The 17,946-nt window shown below is 41.3% G+C and overlaps 3 protein-coding genes across 3 annotated transcripts; 2 read left to right on the top strand and 1 right to left on the bottom strand.

Moving 5' to 3' along the window:
* The first annotated feature begins 27 nt into the window (after positions 1-27).
* Positions 28-10,403, top strand: LOC130198311 (sterol carrier protein 2-like). The gene is made up of 12 exons (XM_056421452.1): positions 28-95; positions 416-542; positions 673-736; positions 828-914; positions 1,088-1,238; positions 2,612-2,759; positions 3,682-3,789; positions 6,665-6,818; positions 7,143-7,239; positions 7,787-7,916; positions 8,465-8,544; positions 9,828-10,403. The coding sequence occupies exons 1-12, from the start codon at positions 69-71 to the stop codon at positions 9,921-9,923; spliced, it is 1,269 nt and encodes a 422-aa protein (XP_056277427.1). The 5' UTR covers positions 28-68; the 3' UTR covers positions 9,924-10,403.
* A 455-nt stretch (positions 10,404-10,858) lies between these two features.
* LOC130198404 (leucine-rich repeat-containing protein 19-like) lies at positions 10,859-15,029 on the top strand. Its single transcript, XM_056421556.1, has 3 exons — positions 10,859-10,933; positions 14,037-14,214; positions 14,376-15,029. The coding sequence occupies exons 1-3, from the start codon at positions 10,859-10,861 to the stop codon at positions 14,762-14,764; spliced, it is 642 nt and encodes a 213-aa protein (XP_056277531.1). The 3' UTR covers positions 14,765-15,029.
* A 1,417-nt stretch (positions 15,030-16,446) lies between these two features.
* On the bottom strand, positions 16,447-17,160 carry LOC130198650 (transmembrane protein 125-like). Its single transcript, XM_056421883.1, has one exon. The coding sequence runs from the start codon at positions 17,158-17,160 to the stop codon at positions 16,447-16,449; it is 714 nt and encodes a 237-aa protein (XP_056277858.1).
* Between the last annotated feature and the right edge of the window lie 786 nt (positions 17,161-17,946).

Here is a 17,946-nt window from a genome sequence, read left to right as displayed (position 1 = left end):
AAACTGTAAACTGTAAATCTCCTTTTGCAGGTCTTGCTGACTGTGTACTTGCTCTCGGGTTTGAGAAGATGGAGAGGGGCTCTTTGTCCTCAAAGGTATAACACAACCTGTATGCTTTGTGTTGTATTGGATGGAGAGGAGATAGACACATAACACAGCACAATATCTTACAGTCTACCATATCTGGTGTTTTAATAGTGTAGGTTTTGACAGCAGCAGAGAATATCAGCAGATTTCCACACTCGCCCTCAGAGGGATACAGTTCATTGATATGTAAATAAAAAGCATATCGCAACAGACACGTGTTCATTAACACTAATTGTTATTGAGCGAATTCCTATTACAGGGGAGCAGAGGGGATAGCGTGGGAGAGGGACTATCATAATCATTTTACAAAAGCTGCTTCTGCTTCTAGTTTATGGACAGGACCAATCCAATGGACAAGCACATGGAGGTGATGATCAACCGCTACGGGATGGTGGCAGCGCCAGCAGCAGCACAGTTGTTCGGTAACGCTGGCAAGGAGCACATGGAGAAATATGGTACACGCCACAAAAACATCTCTCAAGGTCTAACATGGGACAGTGCTGATGGATGGATCTTGCATTGAGGTCATGGTTTCACTATATCATATACAGTACAGGTTTGTGTTGATGTTTGAATCTCCTCCAGGCACGAAACCGGAACACTTTGCCAAAATTGCCTGGAAAAACCACAAGCATTCCACCAACAACCCGTAAGTTTAACCTAATTATTATTGCTTCAAAATAATCTTTGAATTTCTACTTTATTTGTGTGTGTGTGTCTGTGTGTGTGCATTCATGCAGGTATTCCCAGTTCCAGGATGAGTACAGCTTGGAGCAGGTGCAGAGCTCCCGGAAGGTGTTTGACTTCCTTACCCTGCTGCAGTGTTGGTAAGAGTTTCGCTGAGTTCCACTTTGTGTCGTCATCTCTACGATGATCATCCGTCCTCAAGTGTGCCTCTCAGGACCGGGGTAACATTTGATCAAAGAGCAGAGTTATTGATGACGATTGCCGCAGTTCCTCACACCACCATGCCTTCCTGCTCTTCGTCTTCTCTCGTCAGCCCGACATCCGATGGTGCCGGAGCAGCAGTTCTGGCCAGCGAAGCCTTCGTCAGGAAACACCGCCTGGAGAACCAGGCTGTGGAGATTGTGGCCCAAGAGATGGTGACTGACCTCGCCTCCACGTTTGAAGAGAACAGCTGCATCAAGATGGTATGAAACTGTCATTAACAGAGTGTGTCTCATGAGAACCCACCGTCTGTTTCTTTCTCCCGTTCTCCGGATCGACATTAAAATACATATTTGATGTTTAATAGGATTTTGTTTCGGTTGTTGTGGAATCACAGTTCTCTTCATATAATTTCAAGAGCGGAACCGCTTTAGCCTCAAGTGTCTGTAGTCCAGCGGATAGAGTGGGTCATCTTTCAACCACAAGGTTTGACGGTCTATCGCCGTCTCTTACTGGCTGTACGTCAAAGTCTCCTTGAGCACTGCACTTAAATACTTGGGATTTTTTTATTTCTATGGCCATTGAAATAATGTTTCAATGTTAACAACACTGACGAAATAGAAAGGCTATATTTATAGTACTCTAGATTAAAATGTTGCTCTGGTACAATGCAGTGAGTTCAGGCTCTTTATTGTCCTACTTATCCTTTCCTACTGTACAGTACATTGTCACCTTCAGATCTACGGGATAGGGTTGTCCTCCATCACCACCCACGTGTACATAGCAGCACTTGAACCAAGGGGACTCAATTACCTGACCGTTAAAAGGAGATCAATTCACCTTGTAACCAGAGAGTTGGCCAAAGAGCGAAGCCCTACAGCGTACGGCAGCATGATTACGGCCCAAATGATCACAAAATAAAATTGTATACTGATTAGTATTGAGATCCTATAATTGTATTGCTCTTTAACATTTAAATAAACAGAGTACTGCTTTCACTTCCATGTCGTGCTACATTCAAGCTCATGTAGCTCATTGCATCAAAAGAAGACTACGGTTGTTCTTCACTTAATTTTGTGCGTTTGAGTTGTGCCCGCCTGCTTCCTGTAGACAGTATCTGACTTCTATTCACGACTGCAGAAGCGACATTCAGAAACATTCTCAAAGGCTAAAGCTTCAGGGTGTGTTCGCAGCAGCAGCAGCATGGCAGCTCCCCAACAGGGAAGCCAACACATCTTGAACGCTTGGCTGTTGGTTTAGGAAGCGGACCGAAGAAGATCTATAAGCAGATCACTTGTTTATTTAAATTGTAGGAAGCCAACATCTTGATGGTGAATACTATTTGATTAATTGTGCAGCCCTAATACCGTGAAACCATCTTGAAGCGATCGATTACTTAGCTTCCATCCTTATAGCAGTAAAAACAAAAGGAAGACATATTTAGGTCGCTATCATAACAATTGACAAATTGTTTGAGTTAAATGGTCCTAAGCTCCTGAAAATAATAAAGGAAGACCTCAAGAGATGGATGAATGAGATTTCATCATTATGGGGAGAGCAGAGATGAACTTTAAGGTAATTTTTTTGTGATCAATTTGTCAACTTCCTTATTGCTTCTTTTATTTTTTCTGTGCAGGTGGGATATGACATGTCTCAATTGGCTGCCAAAAAGTGTTTTGCAGCTGCAGGTCTGAAGCCCAGTGACGTCCACGTGGTTGAGCTGCACGACTGCTTCTCAGCCAATGAGCTCATCACGTATGAGGCTCTGGGACTGTGTCCAGAGGGTAAGACCGCAGCTCCTAAAACCATAAAACGGCTATTTTAAATCTTCGCTGTTCGAGCGGGAATGGATGCAACAATTACCTGTCCCCCCTTTCACCTGAGTTTAAGTTTCTACTTTTATGAGAAGACATAACAAATGTGCTATGATTAAGAATATCCTTATTGAGTTTTTTGGCCGCTCGGCTCGTCCCTTACGATTTAAAATACCAAATATAGCGCTCTTTCAAGATCCATTCTTGTGGGAGATTCAGTAACAATGGAAACAGAAATAAAACCTGTTGATTGCTTGTTGCCGAACTGAGGGACATAATCCAGAAATGCCTCATATTACTGAACCATAGAGTCATGACAGGACTATTGTACAGGCAGGAAGTTGGTCTCTAAATGTTGTTGCTGCAGGGAAGCACAGAACCATATTTAGGACTCAGAGCTTCATCTCTGATGTTCCAGAATATGTACAGGTGAACTTTGATACTTGCACACTCACAAGGTCATGTCTTTGACTGCAGAGAAGTGTTGCTGTGTTCCATGTCATGTCCAGCTCAATACATTTTAATCTCTTGGGCATGCCGCAGCCTTCCTGAGGGTTAGAGATAGAAATACTTTTCAGTGTTGTATTGTACGTAATGACATTAATCAAACCCAACGTCATCGTGCTTTTAGCATTTCTTAATTATGTTTAGGAACTTATTATTTGTTTCCCATTCTCACATCTTCCCTTTCAAAAAGACATGTACAAAGTCTTCACGTGCGATTGTTTTCAAATATAAAATCTTTTTAAATTTAAAATAAAAATGTTCAATATACTATGTATACACAAATGTTTGTTTGTTGATATTACAGTGCATGCTTTTAAGAGGTCTTTTTTACCTGTCGGAATATTATTCTCACTGTTTTGAGATCGTCTGTGTGTTTCCCCACCAGGTAAAGCTGGAGAGCTGATTGACAGAGGAGACAACACGTATGGAGGAAAGTTTGTAATCAACCCCAGTGGAGGTCTAATCTCTAAAGGACATCCTCTGGGTGCCACAGGTAGGTCAAGCCTCTGTCTCTTAATGAAAACCTCTTGTCATATAGGAGGAGAATAATAATAACAATACATAATCCAGGCTGGAAGGCCAGATCAGGATCTAAAAGCATTTGTAACTAATGTTTAATTCTAACTTGTGTGGAGCAGTTGATGAATAGGATTTGCTTCACTGTACACACGATATAAAGAATTGTGTTTATTGTGATGTGCATGCTGGCGCAAATATTCAAACTTTGCTAAACAACAATCCCCAGTGGCCACGAGGTGGCGTGTGTCACATAGTGATGGCCACCTTGTAACTGGGTAAGCCTGCACGTGAGAGGGCAGCAGACCAGGCTTTGTCCAGCCTCCGCTGTAATCTCTCATGTTAAACTCTAAACACTTCAGCCGACTGCACCGCCAAGATCTTTCATTCGCATACTGTGTCATGTTATACAAACGTGGGTTTGTTTGTGTGCGCTCAAACATACACACACTGACAACTGACAACAAAGGAAAACTGCTGTATTCTCCTTTTGTCACTAATTTCAAACAAATCATTGGATTTGTCCCTTTCTAAATATTTCTTTGATTTATTATCTGTGTTGTGTTTATTTCTTCCTCTCCCCCCTTTCCTCATGCCTCATGAGCTTAAGCATCACTCCTCTACCTTATTAGTTTTGCATTGACTTTCCCCATTCATCTCATCAATACTCCCTCGATCTACTGGGTCACTCCCAGTATGCGCGTGCCCCAGTCAGCGCTAAGCTCTGTCTGATCCATGGTGTTGCTTCTAAATTTGATTGTCACCTCTCACCCGTGAGCACGGATACAACCGGCTGTGTTGAAATGAGATCCAGGGACAGTGTGTACGCAGTAAATGGAACAATTTAACAAGCTGAAAAGTCTTGTGCTCATCAAACGTGATTTGTAATGTTCTCTCTTTAGAAGAATTTACGAGAGATATCCCAAGGCTTTTTATTTGGATAAATAGCCAAGCTTGCAGCATATCTTCCAATTTACATCTCGACAAAATTACACTGACACTAACAAATCCTTAGAGGATTAGGAGAGTGCTGCTGATATAAGAGACGGACCCTGAAGTCGTCTTTACCCTTAAGTCCTTTAGCTTATTGGCATAATAGAGAAATGAAAAAGCTCATTAAGCAGAAGGGATTAAATACTTTACCGTAACGCTACCGCAGGAGCTGTCCCAGTCGGGATTAAGGAGTTGTTGGATTAAGGGTCAACCTGTCGTACCCTCTCAGTGAAGATATAAGATATAAGTGTTTAACACTGGTACAACGCTTTAGTGTTGCTTCACTTGGGAGACATGGGACAGGATTGTGTCCATGCAAGTGTTGACGTTTACTTAAGATCACCCCAGAAAAAATATGTATTTACTGCAACTCAATATTTTTTAAAGTTATTTTAAGTTAAATATTTTGTACATTGGACCAAATGACCGTGTAATGTGAACGCTTGTCGTGGCAAACTCATTACCTCGAACTCTGCACTTCCCCTCAGCTCTGCAGGTAGTTTTGGCATCTGTCAGGTCATTGTTCATTCGTCTTGCCTCCGTGGCTTGGTGGTAGTTCAGAAGACATTTGAAGGGTTAAAGGTCGGACACGATCAGCAGTTCAACTCTTGACAGGAACCTTAAAAACAGTTGAATTGTGTTGGTTTTGGAGTCAGCAAATGTACTGCTTACTCTCACTTCTCTCTCTATTCACGAACATTGTTTACAGCTGCAAAAGGCAGCTTTGGCAGAAAGACAATGTTACCAACTAACTGTTGAACAAAGTGGAGCCTTCAGAAGCCAAAGAGACGGATGCCTCCTGATCCCATGTGAGGTCAGAGGATGTCGTATGTGTACAGATTGTAAAGCCATCTGAGGCAAATTTGTGATTTTGAGCGATACAAAATCAATTAAATTAAATTTATTTCCTCATGAGTTTGAGATCTAAAAGACGTTTGAAATTAAATCTATCTTTTATTTAGGTGACTACTAGTAACAACATTAATGCTAATGCGTCTGCCGGATGATTAAATTCTCTAAAGAAGCGCACATTCAAACAACATGAACAATAAACCTGCCATGACCTCCAGCTGCCTCAATAACGCACCTCAGTCCAGCTACTAGCGGTAATAAGCACCAAGGAAACGCTTCTCTGATGTGGCGGTATTTCTTTTAACATTATACGTTAGTATGACAAACGTACAACATTTTAGTTGCCATAGAGTGGTGCTGCGCCTGTAGGCTTTCCATTTGTGTTTGTTGACTCCAGGGAAATGAAAAAGAGCTCACCTATCCAGCATCAATGAAATGTTAATATCCGTCATCCAGTGGCAAAAGCGACCTGCAGTCAATGAGACGTGGCTTGTATAGGTCAGCGCGGACGACCTGCTCCACTGAGTCCCCAGAGCCCTGAAGCCCCGCCCCCACCGCTGCACAAAGCGCTGTTTGTTTATTTATTTAAAATTGCACCAATTTTGACCGGGCACTCCATTGGATCCCCAGTAACACACCTGCCATGTGTGATCAGATCAAATGAACGATTTATTAAATATATATCGTAGGATGGACGGACAGACTTACCTTGTTGGCTTTATCGTGAGATCGTCAAAAAAAAAATGCAGCTTAAAAGAAATTGCAATACTTCCACTCATGCATTGTACAACATGTATATTTTTTATAAACATAATGAAACCAAATGTAAAAAAAAACCTAAACGTTGAATGCACTTATTGTTTGTCTTTCTCACGTCGTCTAATGTTCCTCTCTTCAGTTTGGCTGTTGATACATTTTCAGCTACGTTGACAGCTTCTATAACCACAAAGGTCATTGCCAGCCTTCACATCGGCCTCCTCGAGTCACGTTACCCTCTTTGCTCGTAGGCCTGGCCCAGTGTGCAGAGCTGTGCTGGCAGCTCCGAGGGCTGGCGGACAGGAGACAGGTCCCGGGGGCCAAAGTGGCCTTGCAACACAACATCGGCTTGGGAGGAGCCGTCGTCGTCACTCTCTACAAGTTAGGATTCCCTCAGGAGGCCAGGTGAGGAAGTAGTTTCCCACGATTTGATTTTAGTTCAGTTTAAATTCTTTATGTATCATTTATTGTATTGGTGATGAGTTTTTGCAGTTTTCAAAAAGACAGATGATCAGCTGCTACTGATTTAATACGCCAGAGGTATAATGCGCCAGCTATTTGTTTCTATATTCTGTAAAACAATTACAGTTCTCTAGACACACAATATGCGTTGGAATCAAAGTGAAACCTCTGATAGCTAAAGTCCTTTTAACATTTATTTTTTATTTTTTTACATCGTGTGTATTTTGAATCTAGTGTTCTTCTTTTTAATATAGCTGCTTTCCACAGTTCCCACATAGGTGCAGTTCCCACCAGCTCAGCCAGCGGCCTGGAAGGGTTTAAAGCATACCCGGTCTTCAAAGAGATGGAAAAACATCTGGAGAAGGTATCGCAGCCCATTGTCACCAACAAAAGCCCCCCTCACACATTAAGATAACTTTTGTTTGTTTGATAAGATAATACGAGACATGCTGTTATTAGTTTGAACTTTACGCACTGCTTCTCATTCTGCATGTCCAACCCCCACCCTCCTGTCTTTCACTTTCCAATGTTAGGCTGAGCGCTCACTGTGCTGCTCACCGTGGGATTATTAGACTCTGTGGCACTGAACAAATTCAAGATAATTCAGTTTGATTGGCGGTTACAAGTGTTGATCACATTTCTCATGAAATTACAGGATTCCAGTTGAAGTTCTTGCCCAGAATAGCCTGGGCTGTTTGAAGATGTTCCTTTGAACCTAATGATTTTTTTCTAATTTGTACCTAATGAACTGCATTGAGTTGCACAAAAGGTATAGCCATTACAGACACTTGAATCATAGTTTTAGCTGAAAGATTATGATCTTAATTATATAGCCATGTGACTGATTTAAAGGGTTTCAGTGGTGAAGTCGACTACAATATGGTGTCAAACGTATTCTGAATTCCCTGCAGGAAGGAGAGCAGCTTGTCAAGAAGATTGGAGGAGTGTTCGCCTTCAAAGTGAAGGAGGGACCAGATGGGAAAGAGGCGACTTGGTTTGTCGACGTGAAAAATGGCAAAGGTTCTGTCACCACTGACCCAGGTGTGTAGATCAGCGGAGGTGTTCTTGTATAATATTTATTCGTGATTTTGTTTGCAGCAGTATTTATTTATCTTTAGTACATTTTTACATTTCCATCCCAGGCCTTCTGTTCAGTAGGATGTCACTAAAAGAGCTCAGGGACATTTTCAAATACTAATGCCTATTTTTATGATATCGGTTGTATGCTGCTTCTTTGACGTGCTGAGGGGCGAGTCAGACGGTTTGCTCCAGAACGCCTCAGAACGAAGCAGGGACAATGTTTTTCAGATTGTTGCTTCAGTGGAAGAAACGGCATTAGACTTGTATGACGTACACAACATGCTTCTACACTAATGGAAGTTCCGTCTAAATGCCACGTCTACTCTTAAGTGCTTTCCCGACCATTGCAATAATGGTTACTAACATTCTCCTCCTGTGTATATCTTACATAGGTTATTTTTCTTTAGTGGGTCTATAAGGAACATTAATAATGCAATATTTTAACAATGAATCATTTCATATATTGGTGACACAAAGTGTAAAAGCCTCTTCATTTTTTCTTCTTTAAGGTCAAAAGGCAGACTGCACCTTATCCATGAGGGATGAAGATCTTCTGGAGTTGATGACAGGACAGTTGAACCCTCAAACGGTATGTGAAACATCAACCACACGTAGGAAAGCACTCTGAATGCCCCGGATTTGTGTTTTAACACCCTAATGTATCAATCCATTAAGAAAGTAATGAAATGCTCTCGGTTTTTTATGCAGCAAAACCCATCTGTTGTCTCTTTACATAAACATATATTTATTTTTTACCTATAGCTGTCAGTTGCCTTTTATGCACGAAACACAACCTGGTCTGCCACCTGTGAAACAACTTAATCTACTCGAATAGTTTCTGTATGGACACATTTCATTTTAGTTAGTCAGAAGACTTTTAAAGCGACAGGACATTCATAGCTGTGAGTTGTCATTACCAGTACGAAGAGGTCCCAGTGCATTACTGGGAAAGCTTTGGGAAATATGGTCAATACGGACATGCGGCAAGTTTGACTGAAGCTTCTCAGCACAGCCGCATCAAACCGCAATGAGAAAGCTCACAGACTGGAAAAGAGAAACTTAAGTATCAAGTTGAAGATGAAACGCTGTCTACATCAAGATGGTAGTGATGCCAAATAAATACAAACTTTGATATACATACAACTGTAAGATACAGTGAGTGTAAGATGATGAATGAATGAACAGATTAAATACAAGTGTTTACATTCAGATAAAGTAATTCAGTATTTTAGTGACTAACATTGTGATATACCCCAATAATGTTTATTATAAATGAATTTGAGCAAGTAGGATATAATGTCATGTTCTACTTTACTTTAAGATGATGCAACATGACCTCTCACTGCTTTTATTGACCAGGAACGGTGTGTTAAAATGTTACAGACGGAGCAGAATAAACCGTCGTAGCCTGTTGGAAGTGCAGAGAGGCGTTATCGTATAGTTTCATGTTGAATGACTGAAACCTACACTATATTGACTCGAGGGGAATTTCTGTCGGACAAAGAGCATGAAAGAATATCAACATGCATGTTGATTCTAGCTAATACTTTGCGTCAATGTCAACACGTAGAAACTGTTCAGTCCAGAACACCCCAAAGCCTCGGAGCTTGCTCTGATTATTTTCTACCACTGGGATCACAGAGACATGGCAGAGGGGTGTGAGTCCTGATTGGTCCGTTCATTGGTCAGTATCATGCCACAACGTGTGTTTACTTGACACACAATGTAGCACGTTATAGTGGCTCACTTAAAAGCACATTGTCCAATATGTCATTTCAATTTGTTTTTGGAAACACGCAATGTTTTTATTGAAATTACAATCTGATGAAGTTAGTCATTTTAATCTTGATCCTTTTAACTCCTTGTCTGCAGGCATTCCTCAAAGGGAAGCTGAAGATCACTGGGAACATGGGCATGGCGATGAAGCTGCAGAACCTGCAGGTTACTGTGGGGAAGGCCAAGCTGTGAGGCCCTCGGCTGGCCTCGTGTCCTCTGAGGACACATTTGTTGGAAAACTTAATTCCTCTGATTACATTATGTTTATCAACAAGCTCAAATAAAACTTACATTTGATCATGAGAGAAGATCCATAAAGTTTTAGTTCCAGCTGCTACTTTGAAATCAGAGCAAACTCACTGCATATCATATATATCATTTTGAATACCCTGTTAATATGTTGTTAATCTTTTTGACCCACATCATCTTAAAGTCTATCATTTCTGAAACATTCATAGTCTCTAATATGCTTATAAGCGACCTGTGTGACTCTCCTCTATGTATGAATAATAATGTAGTCAAAACACTCAATGTGCCTCTATTTTCTCTCTGAAATTAAGATTGTGGTTTAAAGCCATTTTTGGTCTCAACCATTTTGTATTTAATATACGTCTGTAAATGACAGCAATTATCTAATTTAACAAACAAATAAATACTTTTCTGACAAACCTTGTAAGTTTTGTTTTCTTTGAAGTAATGTTTATATATCATCTTACTTAAGACTTCACCTCAGTGGCCTACATGAAGAAATGGAAATGGCCTGTTTTCTGTGACTCTTTTTGTCCTTCTGTACCAGTGCGTCACATTTCCAGTGAATACGCTGAAACATTCGTATGTTTCTTAGTATGTATGGCATTCGGCTCAACACATGCCGGTTAATTTTGTGTAAACTTGATTCCAGATTGTAAAGCCCTCTGAGGCAAATTTGTGATATTGGGCGCTACAAAATAAACTGAATTGAAAATGTAATTCCGACTTGCTTTGATGTTGTGCTCCTGAGATTGAGGCTGCCGCAGGTTTTAGTGCCAGACACTGCAGTGGTTCTCCAGGAACTGCATGACCCAGGGCATGATGGGAAAAATCCTATTTTGGGTAATTGTAATACGCATCAGCAAAGCCATGGGGCCATGGCAGGAGTCAGGCTGAAAGAGGCAGGAGGCCGGTCCACCAGCCATGAGGCATCGCAAAAGAGGCCCAATGAGGTTGGCCTTTGAGGCAGGAGGCACAGAGAAGGAGGCAGGTCCGATGGGAAGGAGGCCAGGTCCAGGCCAGAGCGTGAGGTGATGGTCTGACAGAAGAAGGTTCTGTGGGAAGACCTTCAAATGCTCAATGTCAACGCCACATGCGAGAACAAGGTGGAGGGTGTGGCCAAAGCTGTGAGTGGGTTTCTGTACTCTCTGACGGAAGCCAATCGAGTCCAACAAGGAGATGAATGCAGCACTAAGCCAATCATTATCAACATCCACATGAACATTAAAATCTCCTACAATAATAACTTTATCAGTTTTAAGGACTAAACCTGATAGAAACTCTGAAAATTCAGATATAAATTCTGAATATGGACCTGGTGGCCGGCACAGTGTGACAAGTAGAATTGGTTGATGTAAAAGACTAAGAACAAGGATTTAAAATGAGTTGTAGTTTAATTTAGGTTTAGGATTTATTAATAGGCTCGAGTGAAAGATGTCTGCTACTCCAGCTCCTCGGTCGGTGCCTTGAGGAATGTGAGTATGAATATGACTTGGAGGAGTCGATTCATTGAGGCAGACATATTCTTCTTCAACTCTGTTAAGGTAGTGATAGTGTACGAGTTTTAATTAATGTATTGTCACCTAAAAAAAGAAAATAAAGGAGAGTCACCAGCAGTAAATCTTCACGCCAATTCATATGATCCGTTACAACGCTTATTGCTGTCATAATACGCAGGCGAAACAACATATAACATAATAATAAATAAGACTAGAGGACGCTTTATACAATTCATAACAGCATTGTAGAAAATAGAGACAACAAACGGCAAAGATACGTTGATCAGAGACAAATTTGTAATTATAATACGTCAAATACAAACGTAATCTGGAGAGAAATACGTTTCAGTCAAACGTAACTGCAAATTGCATTTTAGGTCTGGGGGAATGTAATTTTTGTGATACAGGGTTGCATACACACACTTTGCATTTTGCACACTGTCTATATTTAATATTTTTATATTTAATCTAATTTTACACTGCAGTCATTAGTATTGTATTATATTTGAGTATGCATATATGTTGTGTATATACTGTATATACATATATATTTTATTTTGTATTTTATATTTTACTTTGTATACTTTGCACAGTCATTGTATTATATTTGTTTGTGTGTGTGTATATATATAAACATATATGTTTCATTTTATATACATATATATACTTCATTTTGTATTTTATATTTTACTTGTATACATCTATATCTTTCATCCCTGTTTTTTATATTTTATATTTTATATTTTATTCTCGTGTGTTTATTAGTTTATTGGTGCTGCTACTGTGATGACAAATTTCCCCTTGGGGATTAATAAAGTATATATCTATCTATCATCTATCTATCTATCGTTATCTATTACAAGAGTAAAGGCTTGAATTAGGGTCATGGAGAGAAAATACAGATGTGTTGCTGCAATGTGTAAAAAAGCTCCAGTTTTTTATGACATGAAAAGAATAAACGCTCGTCTCCACTTCACTCTTCAATGATGTTTCCTGGCGAGCTCAGAGTCTCACTGATAGACACCTCCACCCACTGCTCCACCGTGAATCATTTCTCTAGTCACAGAAAAGAGAAAAGCAGCGTTCAGAATGAGGTGGAGAGAGAAGCAAGTATTGGGATTCTTAGAACGAGGTCACCTGCATTCATGTCTGTGCTCATCTTAACAGGCTGAGAAGTGGTGCAAGAATATATTTTTCTTCACTGTAAAATCTGAGTTTTTATCTGAAGGATTTTCTTTAACTGCCCCAAAGAAAAATAGTACATTTATCCAGATGTCCTCTGTGCAAATACAGCATGTAGATTTTGTGGACTGCTCTTGTTTAATGTGTGTTTGTATGTGATTATAGTGACACTATCTGGCCTCTGAGCACAGATGCAACAATGGTGTCTATTTAGCAAAAGGCTTTATTTGTCTATGTCGCAGAATTTTCATTATTATTTCTAGCAATTAATGACTTCTATTATGAAATAGTAAATTGTAGAGATATCAAACACCTTGTCGTCTTACACTCCTGTGAAACATGAACTGGTAGGAGAACCGGAAAACCTAATAAAGTTACTCATTAACATCTCTGTCTTAAGGGCCTGTTACAGGAAGGGTGGTATTATGGTATGTCCTGCAACCTTTGCTCAGCAAGTCTCTTCATATTTTCAGAAGAGGAAGACAAAAGCAGCAGTTTAAAGTCAAGTCGACGTGATACAGGACACCCGCTCTGTCAGCTGTCGTATTTTAATACAGGTAAGTCGTAGACTTTGTGTGTGTGTGTGTGTGTGTGTGTTGTTGTTGTAAATTGTGAACATTTTGCAAATGATGGTATGTGTGCGTCTGTGATGTAGGTGAGACATTATTGGGTCTGTTGTTGTCATATGACCAGTGATGAGTGACTGAGACACATGTGCTGACCTGCATCACCAGATACATTTCTTTTAATTGTACCAATGCTCTGCTGCCTCAAGTTAAATACATTCAGCCACACTATGTGGTGTGGATATACTGTATTTCTACACTTTAGATCTAGGACCTGTAGAAGACATATATCTAACATCTCAAACGTGTCAGAACGTGCTTTGAGCATTGTCACAATGTTAACCCTCAAATATTCCAGAGCCAGTTTTAAGTGTATTGATAGTCGCAAGACATTGGTATACAGTTTATTGGCCATGAAATATCAAACAATTGTTATCCTCACTGCAGGTGTCATTAACACAATAATACACTCATTCAACGTATTTCTTAAACCAATACTGACAATACCATCTGCCATTGGAATAGTTCTTGGTTGCTGTGATTGTTCCTCTTCTCCACAATGGCTCTGAAAAGATCTCTTCCCAATGCACTACAAGGGATGGGGGTTGAAATAACAAAGGCACATTTTTAAGTTCAAACCAAGTGGGTATCAACGATAACCTTTTTTTCCATACACATTTTCCTCTGTGTTTCCCTGTGTTTGCTCATCTGATGGATCATTTCACACATTCTGTTTGTCGGCAGCTCCTCCATTAGCATCTCATGATCCCCTGTGGATTCAATCACTTCATGATTTGATTTCCCCTCAGGACGCAGAGATGGGCCGGTGGAGCTGCATCCTCTTTGTGGTGTTAATTCTTTGTGGAGCTTTTATCAGAGAAGCCCATCAGGCGACTATATCAGATGTTGGGGGACACAAAGGCGCTCAGAGACATCTTCTTATTCAATCAGAAGATGACATCAACAGAAACGGTTCTGCTCATGAACGTAAGTTACACACTTTACCATCATCGAACTATTTACAACCAGGTGTGTTTGAGGAACTTTGAGCTCTATAACACCACCTCATTTACAGGAAATCGCACTGGTGTTGACCTCTCTGTCTTCATCGAGATGCTATAAAGTCTTTTTTACTGCTGTGTGCCCAGGGGCCGCTCATCCAGACGAGAGCCCAAAGTCGCAGCAGTGGGGCTATCTGGCTGCAGGACTGGGCACCGCCCTCACCATCTCACTCCTCATCGCGATGACTGTCAAGTTCCGTCTCTTCCATCGCTTCTTGGCCAGCTACAGACACTCTCTGCTCCTGGAGGCCGACGGGGTCAGCCAGTACGGCCAGGACGAGCTGCCCTTCCCCCACAATGAGTTGGGTAGAGTGGGAGGGGTTGGAGGGACTCCAAGAGGGCTGGACGACGATGACGATGGTTTCATCGAGGATAACTACATCCAGGCCAGTGAGAAAGAAAGGGCAGAGAGAGGCGAAGAAGAGGAGGAGGAGGAGGAAGACAGCGACGATGATCTTCAGTTCACAAAAGCGTGATTAGATAGAGGGGGGACTTCATCAAAAACAGCTGATTTACAAATAAGATAACATAAATGATAGGAAGGAAATTGTGATTGACAGTTAACAGAAAAGTGATTTATTGAATTGATCACTGTCTACATTTAATTTTTAATTTAAAATATACTTGTAAATGTAATATTGGTTTCTTGCTGTTCCAATTGTTTGGCTTTGACTCTTTGTGGAGCACTTTGTAAACATTGTTTTTAAAGGTGCTATATAAATAAAGTTATTATTATTATTATTACATGCAACCTTTACACCTTCTATATGAACACCTATGAGCTGTGAAGAGTAAGTTCCCATACAAAAGTTCCAGATTGTTATATTTAAAAAAAGAGTAAATAAAACAGTAAAAGTAAACAAAAATAAAAGAGAGAGAGAGGGCGTAACAAATTTAGGAATCAGCCTTTCCCTTTTTCCTTTGAATCATTCTGTGGCCTCTAAGATGACCTTGAGAGCTTATGGAGGGGTCCAGACCCTCAGTTTGGGAACCACTGAAATTAGTAATGATGAAGTGAAAACTGAATGTCCGAAGTTGCGATAATGATAGGACTTTGAATAGTATGAAATGATGAAAAGTTACACAAATATAAAAACAGAAGTAGATGTAAAATGTTACTGCTTGTCTTTGAGTGTATTTGAGTACAGTTGTACAACGCTATACGCTATACTTTGGCTGGGTGCAGGATGGCATGACAGTAGAGACTATCTGCACATTAGATTATATCTCCTGCACCTTTATTGGACAGGCAACATTTTGACTGCAGTGTTTTATCATTCAACGTCACGTTTATCCTTTGTTGTGTCTATTTTCCAAATAAGTAAGTAAAGTGTTCCCTGTTTGTACCCTGTTAATGATACATTTTGATAGCACTTGAGTAAGTAAACTATTCATATTCAAGTTATGTATTTGGTTAATTTTATTTGGCTGTGAATCAGCAATAAAGGTGAAACTTGAACTCTCATAATTTAGTTTGTGTCCAAACTGTGTGGGAGGTTTTCATGAAAACAATTGATATCTGTGCATTTCTGTATAATCCAAAATAAATGTGCTTTATGAACACATTATTTTAAACTCCTTTTCAAGTCAGTGGTATGAATACAGAGTAAAACGTCTGGAGTCCTTGGAGGTTAACCAACGGAATGACTGCTCTTTGTTCAATGCTCTGTTGAAGGCACTCCTCAAGCAAAGTCTTGAATCAGATGTCTATCTCATGCATCGACATATTATATCCAGCTCTCTTTGATTAAAGGATTTTTAAGTGTTTGCCAGAAGAGTGTCTTTCTTCTTTACTTGAACAGTAATGACTTGATTTGATGTGAACACTTCAACCATATTTACTCAGATGTATCACAATGGTGCATTCAGACAGTAAAACACATGCAGAAGATGTGTCCTTCAAATATTGAGTCATCGTTGAAAATATGCCTTTTCATTTCCAAACTATTTTTCGATATTGCTCTTTTTTCTGATGTTTAACAAATAGAACAGAAAGACAGGAAAGAAGCCCAAGACTAAGACTACTCATGCTCTCCTGAATTTATCTCTTTGTTTGACTTATTTTTTTACAGCTGCTATCGACACATTTAATACAAATCTTTAATTTCACAGACTCTTTGACCCTTTTCCACTCAGGGATTATTCTCATTTAGTCCATTCAGATCAGGCTGGTCCAGCTGGAGGACGTCTCTCTCCTGGCCTGATTCGTCTGTCCTCCTGAGACACTGAACACCCTGACAGGTCGACCCCCCAGCCTCCTCGCTCTGCTCATTCTCAGCATCCTCCTCCTCCTCTGGTCCCTTCTTCTTTTGAGGTAGATGATCACGCCGTATCCCACCACAGCTAGAGACATGCCTGCCCCAGCAGCCATCAGCACCAGGCTAGACACCAGCATCTCCTTGCCGTCACGACCTTGGCTGCCGATCGTGGCCACGCAGAGAAGCACCGTCCCACAGAGCATCAGTGCCAGCCCCACAGCTAACATCAGCGCCGGGTCAGCCCTGCCGCCGCTCTTCAGCTGGTCGATCCTACGCCAGCTGTGCACACAGTTCATGTCCTGGATGGCGGAGCTGAGAAGCTGCTTGAGCAGAACAGCCAGGGCCAAGAGACAGAGGGTAGTGCCCACTCCGAGGCGCCACTCCCCGGACAGGCTGGTGGTGGTGAAGAGGAGGCCCACGCCGCTGAGGCCGAGCCCCAGTATGAGGGCCACAGAGGCACAGTAGCACAACAGGGAGCGGCGGGGCTCTCTGAACCACCACAGCTCCACTTGATCTTCCAGGACACGCCTCTGTATCAGAGTGGGGTCCAGGAAGAGACCTGCGGGGTGATGGATAGTGCGGCGGGGCTGGTAGAAGGTCTGCATGTCAGGCATCCCAAAACCAGACTGGCACCTTGCAAGTATGTGCAGAAAAAGAGGATTTTCTTTTCACCACGATGTAACTGTATTCATCTCATCTTCGGTGAAAACGTCCTTCTTGTTATATCAGTGTCAAATGTTGTTGTCCATCCTTCTGCATCCCATCACACAATGTCAGTTAACGAAGAAAAAGTTGGTTTCAAAGATCCGACAGCTGTTTGGTCTCGTCGCTTCATTCTGAGGAAGAGATGGTGTTTCACGTAAAAAGTAATCCGGCTTCAAGGAAAGTTTTCCTATGATGAAGCAGTGAACTTAATTTGCTCCAGCTGTTGTCGGGTACAAAACTCTTCTCAGTGCAGATGGTAGATTTATCTTGACTTCTTGCTGGAAGCAAAACAGTTAAGACGGTCACAGAGAAGAAAGGAAATCCACTGTGATACTCACTGTAAGTAGAGAAGTGATGATGGAGTTGACGTTCTGGCTGGGTATTGTGAAAGTAGCCTGTCCATGTGTCGACTCATGATCACCACGGCGACGTTACTCGCGTCACAAATCTACACGTTACATTCCCTCGCCCAGTGCCAGGCAGAATAGAGGACCCCCACCACCCACCCACCCAGCCAGCCAGCCATCACACGAGAACACCAGCTTGTCTGGTTGACTGGGAAAAAGACAGGTCACACAATAGCAGTGTTGGATCATGGTTTGGACAGAGATTGGCGACATTGTCCACCATTCCCCCACACAGACAATGGCCGGACCGGCGTACACAATGACGGGGCTGCAGGAGGCGGGTGGTGG

The sequence above is a fragment of the Pseudoliparis swirei genome, chromosome 8 (assembly GCF_029220125.1).
Source record: "Pseudoliparis swirei isolate HS2019 ecotype Mariana Trench chromosome 8, NWPU_hadal_v1, whole genome shotgun sequence".
NCBI classification, from domain to species: Eukaryota; Metazoa; Chordata; class Actinopteri; order Perciformes; family Liparidae; genus Pseudoliparis; species Pseudoliparis swirei.
The sequence above is the reverse complement of the archived record's forward strand: the minus strand, read 5'-3'. Positions and strand labels throughout refer to the sequence as shown.

Bases quoted from the DNA above. Each gene is read 5' to 3' on its own strand.
- LOC130198311 (XM_056421452.1), top strand. From the start codon at position 69: ATGGAGAGGGGCTCTTTGTCCTCAAAG. The intron at 2,760-3,681 runs GTAAGACCGCAG...TTTCCCCACCAG, and splicing joins TCTGGGACTGTGTCCAGAGG to GTAAAGCTGGAGAGCTGATT. The intron at 7,240-7,786 runs GTATCGCAGCCC...AATTCCCTGCAG, and splicing joins TGGAAAAACATCTGGAGAAG to GAAGGAGAGCAGCTTGTCAA.
- LOC130198404 (XM_056421556.1), top strand. From the start codon at position 10,859: ATGGCAGGAGTCAGGCTGAAAGAGGCAGGAGGCCGGTCCACCAGCCAT. The intron at 10,934-14,036 runs GTTGGCCTTTGA...ATTTCCCCTCAG, and splicing joins CGCAAAAGAGGCCCAATGAG to GACGCAGAGATGGGCCGGTG. The intron at 14,215-14,375 runs GTAAGTTACACA...CTGTGTGCCCAG, and splicing joins AAACGGTTCTGCTCATGAAC to GGGCCGCTCATCCAGACGAG.
- LOC130198650 (XM_056421883.1), bottom strand. From the start codon at position 17,160: ATGCCTGACATGCAGACCTTCTACCAGCCCCGCCGCACTATCCATCAC.